Source organism: Aptenodytes patagonicus, chromosome 2, assembly GCF_965638725.1.
Source record: "Aptenodytes patagonicus chromosome 2, bAptPat1.pri.cur, whole genome shotgun sequence".
NCBI lineage: Eukaryota > Metazoa > Chordata > Aves > Sphenisciformes > Spheniscidae > Aptenodytes > Aptenodytes patagonicus.
The window spans coordinates 160,899,824-160,922,419 of NC_134950.1; the positions used below are offsets into that span (position 1 = coordinate 160,899,824).

The window sequence follows — 22,596 nt, forward strand, 5'->3', positions numbered from 1 at the left end:
ATGAAGGAAAGATTTAAAGGCGACTGTGGTATTTTTTTTTGACGTAATAAAATGATGTTATAGTCATCTTAGCTGAGCTGCCTTATAACGCGGGCTGAAGAATTTCACTGAGTAATTTTTGTAGTGCACCTAAAATCATTGACTATGAAGTCTACAAAGGACTTGCTTACTTCATGGCTTAATAAAGCAATAGTGTGTTTTGCAAGGAAACACTGTATAAATACTGTGTGAATGTCCTCTGAACAATGCTAAGGATATATTAAAACCACAGGACCCAGTTTGTCTAAATTCTGCTCATTTGCCAACGTCAAACTGTTAGACATCCGGACCTCCTGCTTTGCACTCTTTGGGGGATTTTCAGGCATTAGCATGTACTCTTCCATTAGCAGAGAGCATTACACTCCATTTAGAGAAGAAAGTCACTCTCCAAAGATCTGTGGCAGTGCCTTCCTCTCTGTAGTGCTCTCCAGTAAATTTAGTTGTTTATTTTATGAAGACTGCATTAGCTTCCATCCACATTTGTTTTCTTCTATCCTCCTATAATTTGACACCCGAGGTATGGATGCACCTTAGCTGGAAGCCTAGGAGAGGATTTTTTTTTTTGCACTCTCATTTTTGGAGGGCAGATTAATTCCATTCTAAATAGCTCATAATAGGTACAGGTTTTGAGTGGGGAAACACTAATTTATCTTTTACCTACTACCCATGGTTTGTCTTCTTAAAAAAATAGAAAGCTCCCGATAAAAGTGATTGAAAATGCATAAAAAATGGCCAACTGCAATTTCTGTCTTTATTCAGTATTTAGAATTTTACCTTTTAAAGTAATTGATTTATTTCTGTTCACCTTTAAATGAAAAGTGAAATCTTATGGTCAAAAATGTTAAAACTCAATCAGCAGACTTTATAACAGGGTTCTACAACAAAAAGTTCTAAAAAGATCTTATGCAAAAATTAAGTCTGGGGTTTGGTTTTTTTTCATTTTGGACTGAGTGGCTGCACAGTTAAATGAGTCTTTTCAGCTCTTGCTTTCCAAAATGTGTTTGTGACACCCATATGCCAGACAACATTTTTAATTTTAGATATGGCATCTTAACTTTGAGGAAGGGATGTAGACGGAAAGAGAAATGGTTTTGGAAAGAATTTCATAAACCTCTTAAAGAGAGGCTTCATAATGCAGCTAGTAATGGGAAATTAAAACAGACAGGACTACCAAAATGATAAGCTCACTTATTCATAAATTTAAAGCAAGAGGGACCAATGTCACTATGTAATCTAATCTCCCAAATTACACTGCCAATACATTTTCACTCAGTGACTCCAGCACTGAGCTCATGATCTTGTGGATGAAACAGAGCACATCCTTCTGAAAACTCTTCAGAACGGTGGGATGAATATTCAAATGTTGGATCCATGGTAAGATGTCCAAAAGTTAGTTTATCCAACTAACCTCTGCTGTTCAGGTTATTTCTCCAGTAAGAAAGGTGCCTACTTTGCATTCCAAACCCACAAATACACACACACATGTATCTCTGCCTCGCGCAAAAGAAGGACTGACTGTGAGCATAACTAAGCCAATCTGACAATCACTCTCTCCTCCACATCAGTAAACGGGAGACTTACACAAAGCCAGATGAGGGCTTTCTTTTGCTATGTGAAAAGGAATCTCTTCAAGGTTCCCACTTTCTTAATCTTCCCAATCTCATCAAGGTCTTCCATCAGTTTTTGTTTGTTTGCAGCTATTTTCTCTGTAAAATGAGTCAGTAGTTCAGACTGCAGTGTTGCTTAGAGTTACCCGAGGTAGCATTAAAGGTAGAATTAAATGAGACAGTGGGATCACGGAACTTTCTTTCATGCAGCACCAGTAGCTCTTGGCAGGACAACTTTAGCTTTCTTGAATCTCTGTGCTGCTGCTATTCTAGCTGTAGTACAGACATGCTGCTACTTTTTGGTTCACACAGGTTTTTTATGAGTGGAGCTGAAGGGGCTGCTTTGAATGTTTGTCTATTTTGGCTTACATTAATTGAAGTGTCATCGTTGATGACACCACATAAAACTGATCATCCTTATGGTGTTGACAATGTCTGGGCTTTGTGGAAGCTATACTTAATATTTGAAGGCAGAAGAGAGGCAGAGCTGGCTCATCTTTTGAGGAGGCTGGGCGATAGGTGAGTAAGAACCTTGAAAAAGGAGTTGCCTACTGAAAAATAACCAACAGGAAATAAATGGTGAAGACCAAGAAAATGTCCCGATCATCCTTATTAAAAAATCTCACATAATAAAGGTTACTAAGAGTGACAATAACAAATGTTTTTGGAAAGAAGAGAGGCAACATGTGGCCACAGATACATTCTACAATTTTGAAAGTCTGAAATTTCTACCCCCTCCCAAACATAAATAGAAATTCAGCAGTCGACATTAATAAATGGCATTTGGAGCCCTGAAAAAGGAAAGTGCACAGCCATAAGTTAATTTATTGTGTTTTTCAGAAAATTCTGAAAGAAATACTGCCCCATATTGTTTTGTGCTTGAGTCCTGATAAAGATAGCTGTGGCCATGGCAGTCTACTCTCCATGACATCCAAAGTTCAAATACCACAAGGAAGCAATCTTGAATACCAAAGTAGTAAAAAAGCTAATACAACTAATAAAACTAATACAACAAATAGCATGCAGGTTAGACATAATCCAAACTAACAGAAATATATGGTCCCAATACTTTACAGAGACTTTAATATTTGTGGTTGGGTTTATATGAACAGGAGATTGATATTTAATGGGTTTTTTTTAAGAATGTACAGCTTGTCTAAATTGGGGCAACATGAAGATGAAGGTACCTCTTCAGCTTTGACTATACATCCATGAATATCTTTCCAGTATAATAGAAAACGGTGTTCTTATGGTAAGATTAGAATGCTGTGCAGCCATGCAAAAATAAATGCTGTTGTCTCTAAAGAACATTTTGAGCAAATGGAAAGCAGGATTTACTTGGTAGAAAATTCAGATGGAAATGTGGTTTCTTTTTCGGAGAGTTTTATTCAAAGTTTTTAGCTGGCAACTTCCATATTTCCTTACAGTACCCTAAAAATATGTAAATTACATTAAAAACTAAAATTGACTTATAGATTTTTGATTCTTTGATGGGAAACTGTTCTTCAGAAAGTAAATAAGGCATTTCTTCTGAAATGTTTCATTTGGTGAAAAGCCAATAATCCCCTAGAAATCTCAGTATTTTTGCCATTCCTGGTAATAGGACTGGCTTTTGAAAACCTATAAACTGCAAACATTATGTTTAACTCATCATATAAACTCATCATTATGTTTAACTAGTTAGATCTGATGTATACTGTAGCCTTCCCAAATTCTACTTGCTGTGTATGAGTAGTTTTTGCTGACCAGTAATTGAAAAAGTTTACATTCACATATCCTCAGTATGTCTGAGTAATCAGAGCTTGTATACATTCTGTACAATTTCACAACAGTGCTTTAGTTCAACATAGGCATATTGGAGCTGCTTATTGACTGTTCTGCAGCCAGTGTTTTCATTTTCACATGATTGCAGGCCGGCAGCTCCTCGCGGAGGGGGATTGGGGGCCCCTGGGCAGGCAGGGCCTGGCAGGCAGGGCCTGTTCAGCCAGGGCAGCCAGAGAGGGCAGCAGGGGCAGCCCCAGCCCTGGGCATGAGGCACCTCCCTTGGGCAGGGACAGCTGAGGACATTAGCCTGCAGGTGGGGGGTCAGGATCCGGCCTGGTGCAGGGAACCAGGGCCAGAAACAGCCCTGGGATGGCCAGGCAGGGCCATAGTGGTGGGTCGGGGCCCAGGCAGAGGCAGGCTCCAGGCACTGCTGTGATGAAGCTGAAGTCAGGTGCACCCACAACATCGCTGAAGGCCCAGACCTGAGCTTAGATGGGACCCTGAGCAGGGGGCGTGAGGCTGGTCAGGGCCATTAAGGCCTCTTAGTGCACTCAGGGCCCTGACAAAAGTAGACGGCAAATAACTTTAGCAAAGTAGCCTGGAGTATTTTTGCTACTGTCTTACTCCTATTACTGCTTTAAGCAGTTCTGTTGTGTGTTTGCTTTGCTTCCAGTTTGCTAGCTCACGATTTCTCTAGCTCCTCCTTTTCCTTTCTTTCTTATTACGTATGTGAAAATGCAGAAAGAATTTCCGTCTGTATATGTTCATAAATTCCCATGTGGCCTAAATTACACGCTGTGGTGTTCGGACCTACAGTCTAGAAAACATTGCCCATAAGAGGTGAGATTGCTTCTGCTTTGTCAGGTTAAGTACAAAAATCAAAACATTTCCCTCTTCGAAAAATAAACCCTGGACTAGCTGACAACTTTCTGGCTGATTTTCAAAGCACTCTCTCTTTGTTTCATGTATCATGCACGCCCAGACAGTTTAAAAAATGCTAAACCTGTCTGAATTGGCAATTTTTTAAATCCAAATGCAAAGTGCCACCTAGTGGTTTATATATGGATAAAATGTATATATAAACAAAACTTTCCAATACAAACCCAGTGTTGCACATTTTTATAGATGAAGAAGCACATGAAGGTAAGCAAACTTGTTGCTCAAAGACTGGATCTCAGCAGGATGATGAATGTGATGGCAACACTTATGTAAGCTGAAAAAAAAGAAAGACAAAACGTATTTTATAGTCTGTTACGTTTCCTTTCATTATAAAGTATCTGCAAATGCATCACAGGCATTAAAGACTAAACATTCAAATAAAGTAAGTGATCTCATTGAAACTAACTAACTAAGAATAGCATCTGCAATATCATCTGGAGGAACAGGAGGGAAGAGCAGTAGAGGAGTAACACCGTGGCCACACTTTTGAGCAAGTCATTGAGCAAAGGTTTTCTGGGAAGATTGGTTGTTTCCTTGCATATGCTGCGAATGAGACACCAGAAAAATAAATGATGCAAATGAGGAGGTTGAAAAGAGATTGTTGTATGTAGGGACGCAGGGGATTTCTTCTAGACACCACAGAAATAGAGATGAAGAACCTATTTTTTTTTATCTTTGCTAGCTTTATTAAGAGGTAAAGAAGGAGGTAAAGAGTATAGTAGTAGAGATGCACGGGAAAAGTTGGGGAGCTAAGATATCAAGAGCTGGACTAGTTTTATATGTGTACATATCAGGGTGAAAGGACAAAAACGTTCAAGGCTTGAGAATTTATTGAAGCTGGATGCAAACAGAGACTAAATCAATGAATGAACATAAAAGGATATGAATGTACATTAAAATACTTCTGTGTACTTAGCAAAAAAAATTTAAATATGATAAAATTGCAGACATACAAAAATAAACTTTGGAGCAATTTAAGTTTTATTTTAAAAGTGAGATATTTTCTATAGAATTATTGGTAGAATTGTTACTAGAACGAAAACGTAAAACCTTATTTAAAGCTCCAGATAAATATGTTTTGTATCTTAATTGATTAATATCCTTTGGAGATTATAGGAAACAGGCTTATATATGCAGGAGATGGGTAAAACTTCCAGAGAATAAGAGCGTACATAATGATTTTATGAAATGAGGCCGTGATGGCCGTGAAGTCCAGAAATCCTAACACTGAATGAATTAATGGCTGGACAGAGAGTAGTAGAGAGTGAGTAGAGAGTAGAATGTCGAGCTTGATAAAGCTAGATACCCTATGTGCAGAAAGAGACACATTTAACATAGCATTTATCACACCTTCATTTTCCAACAGTGTAGGTATTTATAGTGCTGTAGGCTGCTCCATAGTCACTGGGGAGAATTGTTGGGAGGAATTAATCTGGCCTATTTTTATGTGTTTTAGGATGCAGTGAATCATACTCTGTCACCCTCTGCTAATATTGCATATGTCGTTGTTGTAAAAGGATACTATGGTGGGTAAAGAGCAATATCTGCTTGAAGACCTGTGAAACTCACCAAGTTCTCCAGCTATGCCATATCTTGAATTTCCAAGATCAGTGGGAAATTAGTTGCTAGTTTCAATTGTGCACAATTAAGCTTGTGCTGTACAATAGAGATATGTTATTGGGATGGAAGAGACAAATTGATGCAAGTGTAGTAAGAGTGGACTTTTTAATTGTATCCCACCTCTGCATAAGAGTGTGTTTTGCTAAGAGAAGAAGAAGATATATGACTGCAATATTGTCAAAAATCTGTAGTAATAGGAGGAGGGGGAAATGAGGAAAGGTGTGAGTTGAAAGCCCAGAAAAGTGCATGTTGTTTAACAGCTGTAATTCTAACAGCCTCTAGCAGCGTACCAGTAACACCATCATTTCAGCATTCAGCCCTAGACCAGTTCTCAGAAGCACACTATAGTCATTCAGTGACTATTAATGCTTCCAGGACATTTCAGCAGTTTTCTCAGATTTCCTATACCATAATAAATAAACCTGTAAATATACATAAATTGAGGCTTAATGTTGTTCTTGGAATTCTGATGACAGCCACTCAAGTTTCACTCTCATGATTGTTGATGCACCTGAATGTAGTCCAGATGTAGGAAATACATCTTTTGTGTTATTTCATCTATTTGATTTAAGGAGTCTGAAAATGTATCATTCTCTCCTGTGCCATAGATGCCTGTAAAGTCCGAAAATACTGAGGAAAAACTGAGGTAAAAAATACATTCCCCAGAAAACATTAGTGACTTGTAATGTTTTGAATGTCAAAAACTTGTATACTGGTTTCCTTCCTGCAAGCTAGCTTCGAGATCTGATACAAATTGTGTTGATTAATTTTGGTGGGAATAGGACTTGGACTTCTGTTTTTCTGTATAATATTTCATGTAAGTGAAGCTTGAATAAAAGTTTTGTGGTTTTTTGTGGAAAAGGTACTAATGGAGCTCTGAAGTCCATGTTGTTCAGCTGTCTTTTTAGCAAAACCTTAGCCCAGTCCATATAGCAGTGTAGCAAAAATTTATAAAGGCCTCTGAACTGTTCGCAGATTACTGTAGCAAATCCACCATTTTACAGAGCATATACTGAACAAAAGGGAAGATTTGTGAAAGTCATCAGCTTTTATGGGTGTGCATGAACACTTTCATGACTCATCTCAGCTCTCGCTTGTTAGTGGAAATGGGGATGAACTAAAAAGGTCTGAAGTCGCACAAGACGCTAATTATTCTTGTGTACTACAGAGCTTGTTTATGCTGGCTGAGGCGGTACATCCATCAAAGCCAAAAGAATTGCATTTTGTCACTATAGTTCTGAGTGCTGGCAGATGAAGAAAATAGTTTCTTTGTCTTTCTTGTATGTCACATTGTTGATGTTGTTTCTGGCTTAAAATCATTTGGGAAGGAAGCATGACCTGAATTGGCTGAAGTAAATGTTCTTTTACTTTGCATAAGCCCTGGTGGTACACCATAGAGATGTAGGACTTGATTTTAATCCAGTGCTGCACCTCAGGAAGCACCTAAGCATGTTTAAGTTCCGTTGACTTCAAAGGGTACGAAGATGGCTTGCTCAGATGTAAACCTCTTAAATTATATACACATGGCCAAGTCAACATCACCTCAGAGATATCATTACTAATGCTAAAAGAAAAGCCACAAGTGCCAGAGGGAGTAGAAGGTAGTCAGGTAAAACAGAGCATAGATAAAACTCATGAGTTAATTCTTAAAGAAATGTATGAACCAGCTGTAGGGGCAGATACGCTAGAAAGGACAAACTCTGCATGATCATCAGGAAAAAAGGAATTATTACAGAGTTCAAAGAGTATTACATTCTGAGTCAGTTGCTAAAAACACTCATTCAAGGGATAAGGACCAGAAACCTGGAAAGAGTGAATTGTCAATGGGAACAGGAACTTCTCAGCCAACTGTGGAATACAGATAAAAAGAATGCCACTCTCACAGTTCCTAGTCCTAAGTAAATCTCCCTTACCCTAAGGTAAGGCTAAAAGAAGGAATCTGATATATTGGTCTAGGAGTCAAAGTTACTGAAGGAACCAAAACAATTAGTCCTCTTCAGGTAGCTGGAGAACTTGACAAGCTGAGATTAGTCACGCAGTATTAAGCAAATAAGGGTGGGATTGATTAAAGACAGGTACCTACAGTCTAGATTCTGCAACTGAATTAACAACTTCAGGCTCTCTTGGGAAGAAATAAGCATTTTTTAGGATGAAATTCTTCTGACCCATTTTAGATGTTTGCTTTAGAAATATATTAATTTAAACATGAGTCAGCAGTGCACCCGTACAGAGATGAGGTTTAACCATATACTGTGCTACATTAGCAAACTGGTAGGTCAAGAGAAGCAATTGTCTATCTCTATTTGGCTCTTGTGAGACTGCATCTCAGCAGAGTACTGTGTCCAGTTTTGGGCTCCTGTGTACAAGGAAAGCCATTAATCGGCTCAGCAGAGAGCATGGAGACGGCACTAGAATATGCAGCATGTAACGATTGACTGAAAGCTGGGTTTGTTCAGCTTAGAGAAGAGCATCTTCATCTACCTAATGAGCTTATAGAGAAGATGAAGCCAGACTCTTCTCAGATGTGAACAGAAAAAAACCAACCAAACAAAAACCGCAAGAAGCAGTGGAAGCAACCTGCAGCAAGGGAAATCCTAATCAGATGCATGGCAAAATTCTTCATGCAGGAAGTTGCGTGTGTGCAGGTTGCCCAGAGAGGTTGTGATAGATTTGAGATTTGGAACCTCCAAATCTCTTTGGAGGTTTTTGGTCCTTGACTGGAAAAGGCTTTGAAGTGAGTATGGGTGAGTGTGTGAGGTAATGAACAGTATTACATTTGTTGCATACCTCTTTGGAGGCTGATACAGCATACAAGGCAGTGGAGAATAAGGCATTACTTGTTATCTACCCACACAGATAAACTTTGTGAAGCGTTCCCATTAGTAATCCCTTATTTTTGGCATCATCTTTCTGAATATAGAACAGATGCTGCATTTAGAGCTGTATAATCCTAAGAGGAGTGAAGAAAGACCCAGTCCCCATGAACAAGTGCCTCCTCTGGAGAATAGCATTTCCTTGGGAAACTGTATAAAGATGACTCTATGGAATTGGTGACCAAATGCAGAATTTAGCCCATAATCCTCCTCTCATCTTCTTTTTTCATCTCCAAACCCTATTCTTGGTACAGCACAGAGGCTCCCTCCTGACTATCACACTTAGATGTCTTCCAAAGGAAAGCAAGGCCCATGGGAATGCTATGCCACTGGCTCTCCTTCAAGCTGCAGCTAGGACATACCCCCAGGGCGAATCCAACTGCCAGTTCTGTAACACACTCTTGGGTTCCCTAGTTTACGTGTACTTTGAAAGTAACTTAAGCTTTGAAAGTAGGATGCTAGACACTTTAAGTCTACACAAGCTGTCCAAGTTTAATTGCACTAAGATGGTTTAACGCAAATGCAGAACTTTTAAATGTTCCTTTTCCAGCTTCATTTAACTCAGGTGGCTTGATTTTGGGCATGACCTCACTAGCACGGAGTAAATGAATAGTGAATTGCTAATACTATAAATATTCTGAAGAATAGTATTATACATGGACGTGAGTAGTTCCTAATCCAAGTTTCATATTCTCTACTGAAGGGAACAAACTGTCCCTTATACTTTCTGATAATCTTTTGGAGATAATACTGGTAGGATAAAAGTTTTGTTTCTCTCTTTAGCGTTAATTACAAATTTAAATTGTTGATTGTCACTTGCCTTACTTGAAGACATAAATACCCAGAATTTTGGACGTGATCTTTTTTTTTTGGAGAGAACTTGAACTGAGATAATATGAGTAACATTTCCTTACTTTGTATTCATAATTCTTCATAAGGCTTATACTCAGAAACCTTCATAACTCTTCACTTAGCTTAGAAGGCATGCATTATAGTCACCTTTAAACAAATAGAGCATGCTTGATCCAAGTGCCTGTAGCGGGCTATAGGAAGATTTATGCTCATTCACAAGATACTGCTTTTGAGCCACATTTATAGAGACATCAGCATGGGCAAAACCATAACAAGTAGTTACTATCTACTAGTAACAAGTTGTTACTAGTGCTACTATAAAACATGCCTATAACATTTTATGACACACCCCCTTCCTGAAATAAATATACAGAAGCATTCTTTGTTCAAATCTCTGTTATTTAGTTTAGGAGAGGTGATTTTGTTAGTCCATGCCCATTGTTCCAAAAATTCTCCGGTCATGATGCGCTCCCATTGTATTTGTGATGCTGAGTCCAATGAACTACTTTTACTTTTTTTAACATTTCCTTACCTTTTCTTAGCATGATCCCATCAAAATGACATAGTTTTAATGAGACATTTTGCAAACAATGTATTAACTGAGCTAAAAATAATCTGGTTAATCAACAGACTCTTACGATTCCCTTAACATTTTTATACAAAATACCATCTTTGCAACTTTCTTGAAAGAGTCTAATCTTTCTTGAACTACTCATCCAAAGCTTCCACCAAGTCTTTATAAGGTAAATACAGTAGGGTAATTTGGACCAGGCTGAGCTTTCAAGTCTGTTACTGCTGGTTTTGTTTCAGGATGTGTTGGAGTTTGGGATAACATCACCTGTTGGCGTCCTGCGAAGATTGGAGAGACTGTCACTGTCCCTTGTCCAAAAGTATTTAGCCTTGTTTCTGGCAAACCAGGTATTTCATTTTAAGGTGTATTTTTGCTGGCTTCTCTTTGGTATTTTATAACATAATATGCTAAAAATTGGGGTTTTTTTGCAGTTTAACGTTTTTATTTTCTTTTTAAAGAGTTAAAATAATAGATTCTTAACAGAGCTGTTCATGATACATCATGAAAAGACCAAATAATTGTCTTTGTGGTTCATACGGTGTTCTTTGAGACAGATACTAAATATATATTCTGATACAGTGACACTCATCATGGCTGAAGAGGTTCCTTGCTCTTTTTGACCTATTTATGTTAATTATTAAGGCAGCTGAGCCTCACTGACATCTTTAACAGTTGCCAGCAGGTCACATGCAGGTTGTTCCTTCTGTGCTTAGGAGGGGAGCTGTGCCTTGCCTTCATGGGAATAATGAGCCAACATTAACACATAATACCTAAAAACTACCGCTATTGCCATTTAAGGTAGTTATGATGAAACCTTTGATTCTGCTTTTTAATGGAACTTGAAAAGAGCTCTTCAGTGTCTCAGACTGCTGAAACTTTTAACTGTTTTAAGTCTGCTGTCTTCTGCACCATTTTGTCAATGTATCATACTGTGGTTTAATTTTGCACTTTGGCTTGTTAGTGGGGTTTTAAAAATAGATGATGCATACATAGCATTTCACATATGTATCTCAAAATGCAGCAGGAAAAATCTTATCCCCATTGCTCAGGTGAGAACCTTTGTTATGAAGAGCTGGTGAAAGATGCAAAACTTATTACAGTGATTTAATTCTGCTTTTGAGGTCTCTATGGAGAGCTTTTTAACAATATTACTTTTAACATAGAGGCTAACTTGGGGTATGACTGAAATACCTTTATTCTCAAAACTGTTGATTAAGTCTTGTTCCAGTAAAAAATAGATAACTAAAACAATCTACAGATGAGCAAAGGTTTTCATTCCTGGAGCTGGTGAATCTTGATTAGTTTATCATGGATAGTCTAAACAGTTTATAAAGGGGAAAGTATGTGTAATCTTCACTAAATCTGATGAAATCTATAAAATGACTCAAATGAAGATATCAAGGTGTTGTCATGAGACAAGGCAAACTAATAAATATCAAAAATTCAAAATCTTAATTAAATCACATTGCTTCTGTCTATTTGCCAAAAACTGGAGCGTGCACGCGCTCTCTGGAGTTTGGATGTTTGATATTTAACAACTGTTGGTATCTTATATTACAATAACATTTTAATTTTCCTATAAAACAACTGCAATAAATATTTATGTCTGAAACCTTCAAAATGCATTACAAGTCTATCTCAATTGGGCATGGCGTCATCAAGACTGAAAGATTACTTCCTTTTTATAGTTTTCTACAATTTTCCCGTATACAGCTTTTTTCATAGCTACCTGTTTATTTCTTGCTTGTGGAACTAACAGGGTGGTTTTTTAGAGGTACCTGTTCAATTAAGAGGATTTTTTAAATCTTGTCTTTCTATAATTTCAGAGAAGGAAGACAACAAACATCTTGCATGGTTGATTCAATTAAGATCTAACTAAGTATCTCAGCACCTTTATAATTTGATTATGCTCAGCAATATATAATTTATTTAATTCATACACAACACATTTCAAATTCACTTAATTCTTACGGCAGGAAATTATAAAAATATCTTTAAACAAGAAATCTAACTCTTTTTATTTAGCCAGATATGCGAGATGTATGTTTTAGTTTTTTCAGGGTTTAAGAGTAACTAAAATTCTACTACAGGATGATCTAGACTACCTTATTTTTTATGGAAATGTTCCAAATCATAAGTAGGCATCAATTCTTTAAAGGATTTCTTAATTTAAATTGTGAATTAAAAAAAGTAGTTGTCTTCTCATCTTTACAACTTTTGGAGAACTGGCTCTTAATTTCTTCTGTGATGGTCAAGGTTATAGTTTAAGCATACCACATAATTAATTCTCTATTGAATATTAGTAACTTTATATTAAATTACTTCTTACTGTAAAAGCAATCATATTATCCTATAATGTTTTTTAAGTATTGTACATAACGATGTAAGTATATGACTATCAGGAGGTTATTCTGTTAATTTTTTATTCAAATGTATGTGTCAAGTTATGGGTTTTAAATGAGGTTGCCATCTGAAATACTTAATTGCATGGAACAATGGTGTAGAAATAAACAGCGTCTTCCATAGAACATTCAGTAAGGCCTTTGACACCGTCTCCCACAGCATTCTCCTAGAGAAGCTGGCGGCTCACGGCTTAGACAGGTGTACTCTGCGCTGGGTCAAAAACTGGCTGGATGGTCTGTTCTCCCAAGTAACTAGCGATGGGACGAGAGGAAATGGCCTCAAGTTGCACCAGGGGAGGTTTAGATTGGATGTAAGGAAAAATTTCTTTACTGAAAGAGTGGTGAAACATTGGACCAGGCTGCCCAGGGAAGTGGCTGAGTCCCCATCCCTGGAGGTATTTAAAAGACGAGTAGATGAGGCACTTAGGGACATGGTTTAGTGGGCACGGTGGTGTTGGGTCGACGGTTGGACTCGATGATCTTAGACGTCTTTTCGAACCTCAATGATTCTATGATTCTATGATTCTATGATTCCTAACTGTCTTTAAGCTAGAAGGCCTTACAGTACTTATAGTAGAAAATATATCAGCATCTTGAGTACATAGTCTTTTTCTTGCAAAACTGGCTTTGATGTAATTTGTGGTTCTGTTAACACATTCCTCTGCTCTGCCTAGTCAGAGCATCTTGATGTACTTTTAAAGTGAAGACTCTTCAGAGTGTATAAATAGGTTACATTTTCTTCAAAAAATGCCATGTCTATGCCAAATGGCAGAAGTGGTCCTGTTGTTTGAGGAGACACTGTGGTTTGCGGTCAAGGCCTTGTTATAAGCTAGAAAGATTTCGTTGTTGGTTGATCAACCATTTGTAGGATATTTACAACTTTCCACTGAAGACTTCATACAAAGAAGAAATTCCAGTAACCAATCAGCAAGATGAAAATCACAAAAGCTTTAGTTTGGAGTGTATATAACACATTTGGTTATTCCGGACCAGCAGGAGGAAGAGACTTCCCCCAAAGCCTGAGGTGCCCTTGCAGAACCGCTTCACCGCTCTGCAGGCCGAAGAGTAAAGTCCTGTCACACCAGGAGAAGCGCTGGAGCTGAGTAATGCAGCCCCATCTGGCCCCTGTATAACAGCCAGTGCAACTAAGAAAAGGCGATGGGTGATAGCAGTAGGTGACTCTCTTCTGAGAGGTACGGAGGCACCCATTTGCTGACCAGATGCACTCTCTAGGGAGGTGTGCTGCTTACCGGGGGCTCGCATCAGGGATGTCACCGAGAGGCTTCCAAGCCTCGTACAGTCCACTGACTATTATCCGCTGCTGCTGTGTCACGTGGGCACCAGTGACACAGCCAGGAGCAGTCTGAGGACTATCAAGAAAGACTACAGAGCCCTGGGAGCGGCGGTAAGGGACTCAGGAGCGCAGGTAGTTTTTTCATCAATCCTGCCGGTCAAAGGGAGGGGGTTTGAAAGGGCCAGTCAAATCTGGCGAGTCAACAAATGGTTATGGGACTGGTGCCACAGCCAGAGCTTCCGCTTCTTAGACCATGGGACTCGCTTTGAGAAACCTGGTCTACTGGGGGCTGACGGGGTCCATCTGTCAGAGAAGGGGAAGAGCATCTTCAGTCATAGGCTTGCCAAGCTGGTGAAGAGGGCTTTAAACTAGAGATGCCAGGGGAGGGGAACCTCAATCCATCCCACTCCTACCAGTTTGATGCCAGGGCCAGCAATAGATGCCCAGAGCCTGGAGAAGGATCACAGGTCAGCAGGAGAGCGCCTGAAGAGTAGCACAAAGGAACTCCAGCCAGTATGACAGCTTCATCGGGGGCCCAACTTAAATGCCTCTATGCAAACACACATAGCATGGGAAATAAACAAGAGGAGTTGGAGACGTGCGCACGCCTGCAGGGCTACGACATTACTGGCATCACGGAGATGTGGTGGGATGGCTCCTATGATTGGAGTGTTGGGATGGAGGGATACAGGCTCTTTAGGAAGGACAGGCAGGGGAGACAAGGAAGGGGTGTGGCCCTCTATGTCAATGACCAGCTGGAGTGCATGGAGCTCTGCCTGGGGATGGATGAGGAGCCGACCAAGAGCTTATGGGTCAGAATTAAAGGGAAAGCAGGGACAGGTGACATTATGGTGGGGGTCTGCTACAGGCCACCTGACAGGAAGACAGAGTGGGTGAGGCCCTCTATAGACAGATAGGAGCAGCCTCACGCTCACAAGCCCTGGTCCTCATGGGGGACTTCAACCACCCTGACATCTGCTGGAGGGACAACACGGCAGGGCATAAGCAATCTGGGAGGTTCCTGGAATGCGTCGATGAGAACTTCCTTCTCCAAGTGGTAGAGGAGCCAACGAGGAGAGGTGCTATGCTGGACCTTGTTCTCACCAGCAAGGAGGGGCTGGTGGGGAATGTGAAGCTCAAGGGCAGCCTGGGCTGTAGTGACCATGAAATGGTGGAGTTCAAGATCTTTAGGGCACCGACGAGGGTGCACAGCAAGCTCACTCCCCTGGACTTCAGGAGAGCAGACTTTGGCCTCTTCAGGGATCTGCTTGGTAGAGTGCCATGGGACAAAGCCCTGGAGGGAAGAGGGGCCCAAGAAAGCTGGTTAATATTCAAGGATCTCCTCCTCCAAGCTCAGGAGCGATGCATCCCAACAAAGAGGAAGTCAGGCAAAGACGCCAGGAGGCCTGCATGGATGAACAAGGAGCTCCCGGACAAACTCAAACACAAAAAGGAAGCCTACAGAGGGTGGAAGCAAGGACAGGTAGCCTGGGAGGAATACAGAGAAATTGTCTGAGCAGCCAGGGATCGGGTTAGGAAAGCTAAAGCCCTGATAGAATTAAATCTGGCCAGGGACGTCAAGGGCAACAAGAAAAGATTCTATAGGTACGTCGGGGATAAAAGGAAGACAAGGGAAAATATGGGCCCTCTCCGGAATGAAACGGGAGACCTGGTTACCTGGGACATGGAGAAGGCGGAGGTAGTCAATGACTTTTTTGCCTCGGTCTTCACCGGCAGGTGCTTGAGCCTCACCGCCCAAGCCGCAGAAGACAAAGGCGGGGACTGAGAGAATGAAGAGCCGCCCACTGTGGGAGAACATCAGGTTCGAGACCATCTAAGGCACCTGAAGGTGCACAAGTCCATGCGACCCGATGAGATCCATCCGCGGATGAAGGAACTGGCGAATGAAGTTGCTAAGCCACTATCCATCGTATTTGAGAAGTCATGGCAGTCCAGTGAAGTTCCCACTGACTGGAAAAGGGGAAACATAACCCCCATTTTTAAAAAGGGAAAAAAAGGAAGACCGGGGGAACTACAGGCCAGTCAGTCTCACCTCTGTGCCTGGGAAGATCATGGAACAGATCCTCCTGGAAGCTACATGGAGGACAGGGAGGTGATTCGAGACAGCCAGCACGGCTTCACCAAGGGCAAGTCCTGCCTGACTAACCTAGTGGCCTTCTATGATGGAGGGACTACATCAGTGGACATGGGAAGGGCTACAGATATCGTCTATCTGGACCTCTGTAAGGCCTTTGGCACGGTCCCCCACAACATCCTTCTCTCTAAACTGGAGAGGTATGGATTTGATGGGTGGACTGTCCAGTGGGTGAGGAATTGGTTAGATGGTCACATCCAGAGGGTAGTGGTCAATGGCTCGATGTCCAGATGGAGATTGGTGACGAGTGGCGTCCCGCAGGGGTCCGTATTGGGACCAGTACTGTTTAATATCTTCATCAATGACATAGACAGTGGGATCGAGGGCACCCTCAGCAAGTTTGCAGACGACACCAAGCTGAGTGGTGTGGTCGACACGCCAGAGGGACGGGATGCCATCCAGAGGGACCTGGACAAGCTCGAGAAGTGGGCCTGTGTGAACCTCATGAGGTTCAACAAGGCCAAGTGCAAGGTCCTGCACCTGGGTCGGGGCAAGCCCCAGTATCAATACAGGCTGGGGGATGAAGGGATTGAGAGCAGCCCTGCTGAGAAGGACTTGGGGGTACTGGTGGATGAAAAGCTGGACAGGAGCCAGCACTGTGCGCTCGCAGCCCAGAAGGCCAACCGTATCCTGGGCTGCATCAAAAGCAGCGTGGCCAGCAGGTCGAGGGAGGTGATTCTGCCCCTCTACTCTGCTCTGGTGAGACCCCACCTGGAGTACTGTGTCCGGCTCTGGAGCCCTCAGCATAAGAAAGACACGGACCTGTTGGAGCAGGTCCAGAAGAGGGCCACAAAAATGATGAGGGGGATGGAACACCTCTCCTCTGAAGAAAGGCTGAGAGAGTTGGGGTTGTTCAGCCTGGAGAAGAGAAGGCTTCAGGGAGACCTTATTGCAGCCTATCAGTACTTCAAGGGAGCTTCTAAAAAAGATAGTGGCAAACTTTTTAGCAGGGCCTGTTGCAACAGGACAAGGGGGAATGGCTTTAAACTAAAAGGGGGTAGATTTAGACTAGCTATAAGGAGGACATTTTTTACGCTGAGGGTGGTGAAGCACTGGCACAGGTTTCCCAGGGAGGTGGTGGACGTCCCATCCCTGGAAACATTCCAGGTCAGGTTGGACGGGGCTCTGAGCAACCTGATGTAGTTGAAGATGTCCCTGCCCACGGCAGGGGGGTTGGACGAGATGACCTTTAGAGGTCCCTTCCAACCCAAACTATTCTATGATTCTATGATTCTTGGTCAAAGTTGATCTGTGACACATAAATTTGTTCTTCTGCGGTGAAAAATGGGCATCTTTAAGTCAGTTAAGGACTGGTGGTAAACTCCAAACCAAAGCAGTGTGTTGTTATATATTTCAAGTATCATGGATATAAAAATTGCTGTAAGAAAGGTTAGGGGAAGTTGCTTATGATATAACAATGTAAGAGTAAGTTATAATAATTTTAATGACTATTCTTTATTCTGACATCAGACTCTTCAGTTTTCTCCTATTGAAGTTGTTCCATATTGTATGAACATTAGTTCATATTAATTAGATTAAGGAGTAGAATCATGTGTTGCCCCCATCTCATCTGCGTGACTTCATCTGGGAAAGAGTCAACTACTTCTCTCAGTTCCAACCAAAAAATCCTTTCTGAAATTCATAGATGTTTAAAATTCCTTTCCAACCATACTTGCACATCTCCTGTATGTTCCTTGGACTACATTGTTTCAGTGATTGGTTCAAAGAGTGAGATTGAGCATGGATATTTATTTCCTCGTTCTGCAACCTATCACATAATTTGGCCTTTAAAGTGCATTACCAACTTTACCAACATTTGCTGTAGCAGTAATTCGTCACCATAGTATCTAAGAGCTTTTATAACTCTTCGGTAGATCATTTGGTATTACCTTCTCAGAAGAGCTTAAATAGGAGGTTAGAACAACTCTTACTTAAATTACTTTTCTATCAGATTACTTTACCTACAAATTATCCCCTTTACAGAGTAAGCTGAAAGACTCCTTCCAGAATACTTTAGATAAAACAGCAAAATATTTCAGGCTTTTGCAGATGTAACAGAAATAGCTGTTATACCAAAGCAGAAGCTTGCCATCACAGCTTGGAATTACTTTTGGTTTTCTTTAGTGCAAAGACAATTCAGAGCAAAAGTAAAAGCCAAAGTAATATGAATGAAGAGCACATGAAAGGAAATGGCTGGGTTGCTCTAACAGGAGTGCTGGGAAATACAGCATGTTAATAGAGAATGACAAAGTTAGGTTGTCTAAAGATTCATTGATGAGGAAACTTTTGAATCTTTCTGATTTAAACTCTCAAATTTTGCTTTACAGGAAATATTAGCAAAAATTGTACGACTAATGGATGGTCAGATATTTTTCCTGACATCTTAAGTACTTGTGGATATAATGACTATGAGGATGATTATAAGGTAGGAAAAATACTTTTTCTATTTAGATGCCAGTGTTCAATACAGCTATCAGACATATTCTGCTTCTAAATAATTCCCATTTTACTCTATCAGAATTAATGGAAATATGTAGTAATTTTTGATAGCATTGATTGCCATATGCTTGGATTGCAAATGTCATAATAAGATAAAATCAGAAATGTAGAATTCAGTAACTGTTTGAAACTCAAGTCTATAAACGGTAATTGCAGTAATACCTCTGTTTTTCTAATATTGCAGTGTTACTGGGCTTATGCGCAGTATGTTTTTCATGGTGTTATTTCTAGGAGTTTCTATTATAACAAATCCTAATACTGTAATAATCTGTTAATAATACATGCACCACTTAATTGCTGGTATGTGTTTAAGTTATAAGTAAAATAGAATGAATTTAGGTCATTGGAATTATTGTAAATTTATATTGGACTTCAAATTGTGTTAGCAATTAGAAGTGGTTCAAAAAGCTATCAAGAGATCTTAAATACAGTATAAATGGAAAAACAAATTAGTTCACTTTGCAGATCCTATTTCTTGTTTTTTTGTTGAGAAAAGTACTTTTTCCATCACATTTTAGCTATTTTCTATCTGTTTTTCTGCTGAAGCTAACAGCAAGATTTTGTTTACAAGGATGAGCTCACAGTGTCAGTAAAATTCTTGTTATCATGAACAGATGAAGTCCTCTCATGAATAAAGATACTTGGCTGGTTGGGTTTTTCTGGATTTTAGTATGTGTGGAATAGCTCTAGCAGACCTGTTCTGTCTGGTTTGCAGAGATGTGCTGGCATTCTAGCTAAGACATGCAATTCTTGCCATCTCTTTCTATATTTAAAAGCCCAACCATTGCTGTAGTTGAAAATAGGTAATAAAGAAAATGGATAGAATATGTTGTTTTCCCAACTTTTCTGAAGACACATTCTAAAACATTGGTATCATCTGACAGCTTGGGGACGCACACACATTACTGCTAAAACAGCCATTTTAAAACACTGTCGTTCAACCCAGACGTTGTCATGTGGAGTGAAAATGGGTCAAGACTTAAAAATTCAAATAAGCAAAAGATAACATTTCAAGTAGTGAGAAGTACTTAATTAGCAGATGAACTAGTACTATAGAAAACCAGTTCTTGTTTGACATATTCATTAGTAATTTGAAGGAGAAGAATGAAATGCAAATTGCCTATACTTGCAGGAATGAACGTAGAGAAACTGGAAATAGGAAGTAGTAGCAACATTTACAAAGCCTGGAAAAGAGCAAATAATAAACCAGTGAGGATAAAAATCAGAAAAGAGATGTGGAAAGCAGGTACTGAAAAAATGGTTAACAAAAGTACAATAGATAGATAGAATATCATAGTTATCTAACATAGATAGTATACAGAATAAATGCATAGCATGTTGCAGGGAGGGAAGGGGGAAATGCAAACACTGATTACATTTCAAGCAACATGACCCGAGGTCCCTGTCCTTTTTTCTCAAGTACCACTGTCATTGCTCAGGCCATATTCTTTGCCTGAAGATCATAAACTGGTTATTTCAGTGGGATGAGGCAATAATTCTTTTCTAACCTTAAAGTTGACAGGTCAAAAAGGTGATACAGTAGTGGTGGCTTGTCAGAAGATAAGCTGTTCCTGTGCAAATGTTATATATTTTGTAGTTAAAGAAAGGACAAAAACTATCAGAATAAAATCTGAAAAGGGAAACAGGAAAGCATATGTTTAAATCTATCTCTTCATGGGAGACAATACAAAAAATGCAAGTATCATGCAGTTGTGAGATTTCAGGAGGCATTTAAGGTTCTGCATCAGCCAAGTGTTACACAGAAAGATGTTTTCCTTAGCGCTCAGTGGTAGCACCTCAAAACAAAAAATCTTTACTCAGCATAAATCAGTATAGTTCATTTTTATTTGACCTAGAATTTCAACAAAAAGAACTAAAAATTAAATCCTAAGTATTTGCATACGAAATATTTTGGACATAAAAATATCATGCAACAATATGCTTTGCAGGTGATGTGTGAGGTTGCCCTCAAAGTTACAGTAGCTAAGGAGATCATATTTTAGGGAAGGTGGCAAAATACTTTTCTTACGGTAAGTCTTAAATTTTCTTCAGTATGCTTTCTTTGAAGACAATGTTAAAGGAGTAGGTAGAAACTGTCTTTGGTGTCAGTTTGGTGCCTGCATCTTCACTGCCGAATGAATTTCCATTATAGATCCAATTAAATATTTATTCCTGTTTTTTGCTGTCTTTTAGGATATGGACTTGTATCTTTACTTCAAAAGGGACTTACTTCTATACATATTTTATATTTATTTCTATATATATATGCATACACAAAGACATATATATCTCTCCAGACATGCATCTAATTTGGGCAGGTTTGAATATTCTAGAGAAGGTTTAAACGATACAGATTGGTGAGCAAATATTGAACAGGCAATTTATTAATAGGTACCAAATTCTTATGCTGAAAATGTGCTGAAATGAGAAAGCTTATTTAAAAATACTGTAAGCATGTCATCTATTATTTCTCTGCCAAGTTCACTGATACTGTTCAGGGTATGAAAGAGCTTGTCTGCTTCCACAATTTGCATTGATTTTACTCAGAGTTAAAACGTTCAATTTTTATTCTATGTCAAATGGTATATTAGCAGGTTCTATAAAAAGAAATGATTTGCTTAACATTTTGAAATTAACTATAAGTTTCTGGTACAGCACCCTTAAATAGAATGTTTTATTTAATGTTAGATCTTCTATTAGTATTCTTTAGTGCTCCTGTCTGTATTTATAGGTGACCAATTTGACAAGTATGAGTGTCTGAACAAACTATCTGTATGTTGTTATCACATCAAATTGTAGATCTAAACCTTTATTATATACTTCCAGTCTCTTTCCTATAAGTAAACTGGTTACTGCTAACCTTCAAGATCAAGTTTTAGATTCACCAGAGGTGTCTTTTTTTTCCTTTTATATTTCTGTTGAGGTCATGGCAGCACAATGGGAAAATGAATAGCTTGATTTGACCATGCTAGAAACTCAGGTCAAGGTGTGCTAACCCAATCCAAGCCTCACCACAATCTTTCCTTTTACATGGACATATTTTGCTATCTTCTATCTAGACTGAACAAGCTAGAGATGTGTCCTAGCTGTCCTCAGAGGGTATTAAACTCTCTGTCAATGTTATTAATATACGGCAAGATGCCTGGTGAATGTAAAGGACTGAAATGTGTCCACTTTACTTAAAGTAATGACTGGGTCAGTGTTGTCTAATCTTAGCGTGAATTGGCCTGAGGTTTATTAGGTCACACAAAAAACAATACATACAAGTTACAGGCTATGTGATTTGAATGCAAAGACAAATTCATGGAGAGAAAGATCCTCAGGGCTGTTAAATGTGGTGATACTGTTGCAGCTTGTGCATAAGTAGAACCATCATCTGTGGAAGAAGTATTCCCCTATTTGGCCAGTTTCCTGAAGCATTCACTCTTAGACTGCTGTCAGAGATAGCATCCTGGGTGTGCTACCCGCTACCCACTACGCAATACAGATACACTACCCAAGACAAGTGGAGTCAAGGCATTGAGGTCAGGACAAACACAAACAAACACTGTCTTGAATGTCTGTAGCTACCTTTAGAAAACAGATGCATTAGTACTGTCTGTGAAGTGGATCATTGCACTGGACTAACGGATTGTTTGTATTGAGTCTAAATTGAATCCTTCCCTCTCAACAAAATGTAATGCAGGGCAGCCATCTACCAGTGCTTTTTCTGCGTGCCCGTAAGTCATGCTATATTTATTTACATTGCATGCTACATTTTTCATTACTTAATGATGCTACTATTATTAAGAGATACTTAAGGCAATACTGGTCTCATCTTTTTTGGGTAATGTTTAGGCTTAAGGTGAATTGAAGGGGAAATGTGTCGGAAAAGGGATATAATTAATTACTTGCATAAAGATTATTAAATACCATGAGGAATACCAATTTTATTACATATATTTTTAGTAAATTCTATTTTGCTCTGCACCATTTAATAAA

General features: G+C 39.6%; 1 protein-coding gene across 2 annotated transcripts in view; it reads left to right on the forward strand.

Annotated features, from left to right (window-relative positions):
- VIPR2 (vasoactive intestinal peptide receptor 2) overlaps positions 1-22,596 on the forward strand; it is a 68,144-nt gene that overhangs the window by 6,368 nt on the left and 39,180 nt on the right. For both annotated transcript variants that reach the window (XM_076331905.1, XM_076331906.1), the window contains exons 3-4: positions 10,505-10,612; positions 18,444-18,541. In XM_076331905.1, the coding sequence (XP_076188020.1) occupies positions 10,505-10,612; positions 18,444-18,541 (206 nt within the window). The remainder of the gene's footprint in view (positions 1-10,504; positions 10,613-18,443; positions 18,542-22,596) is intronic.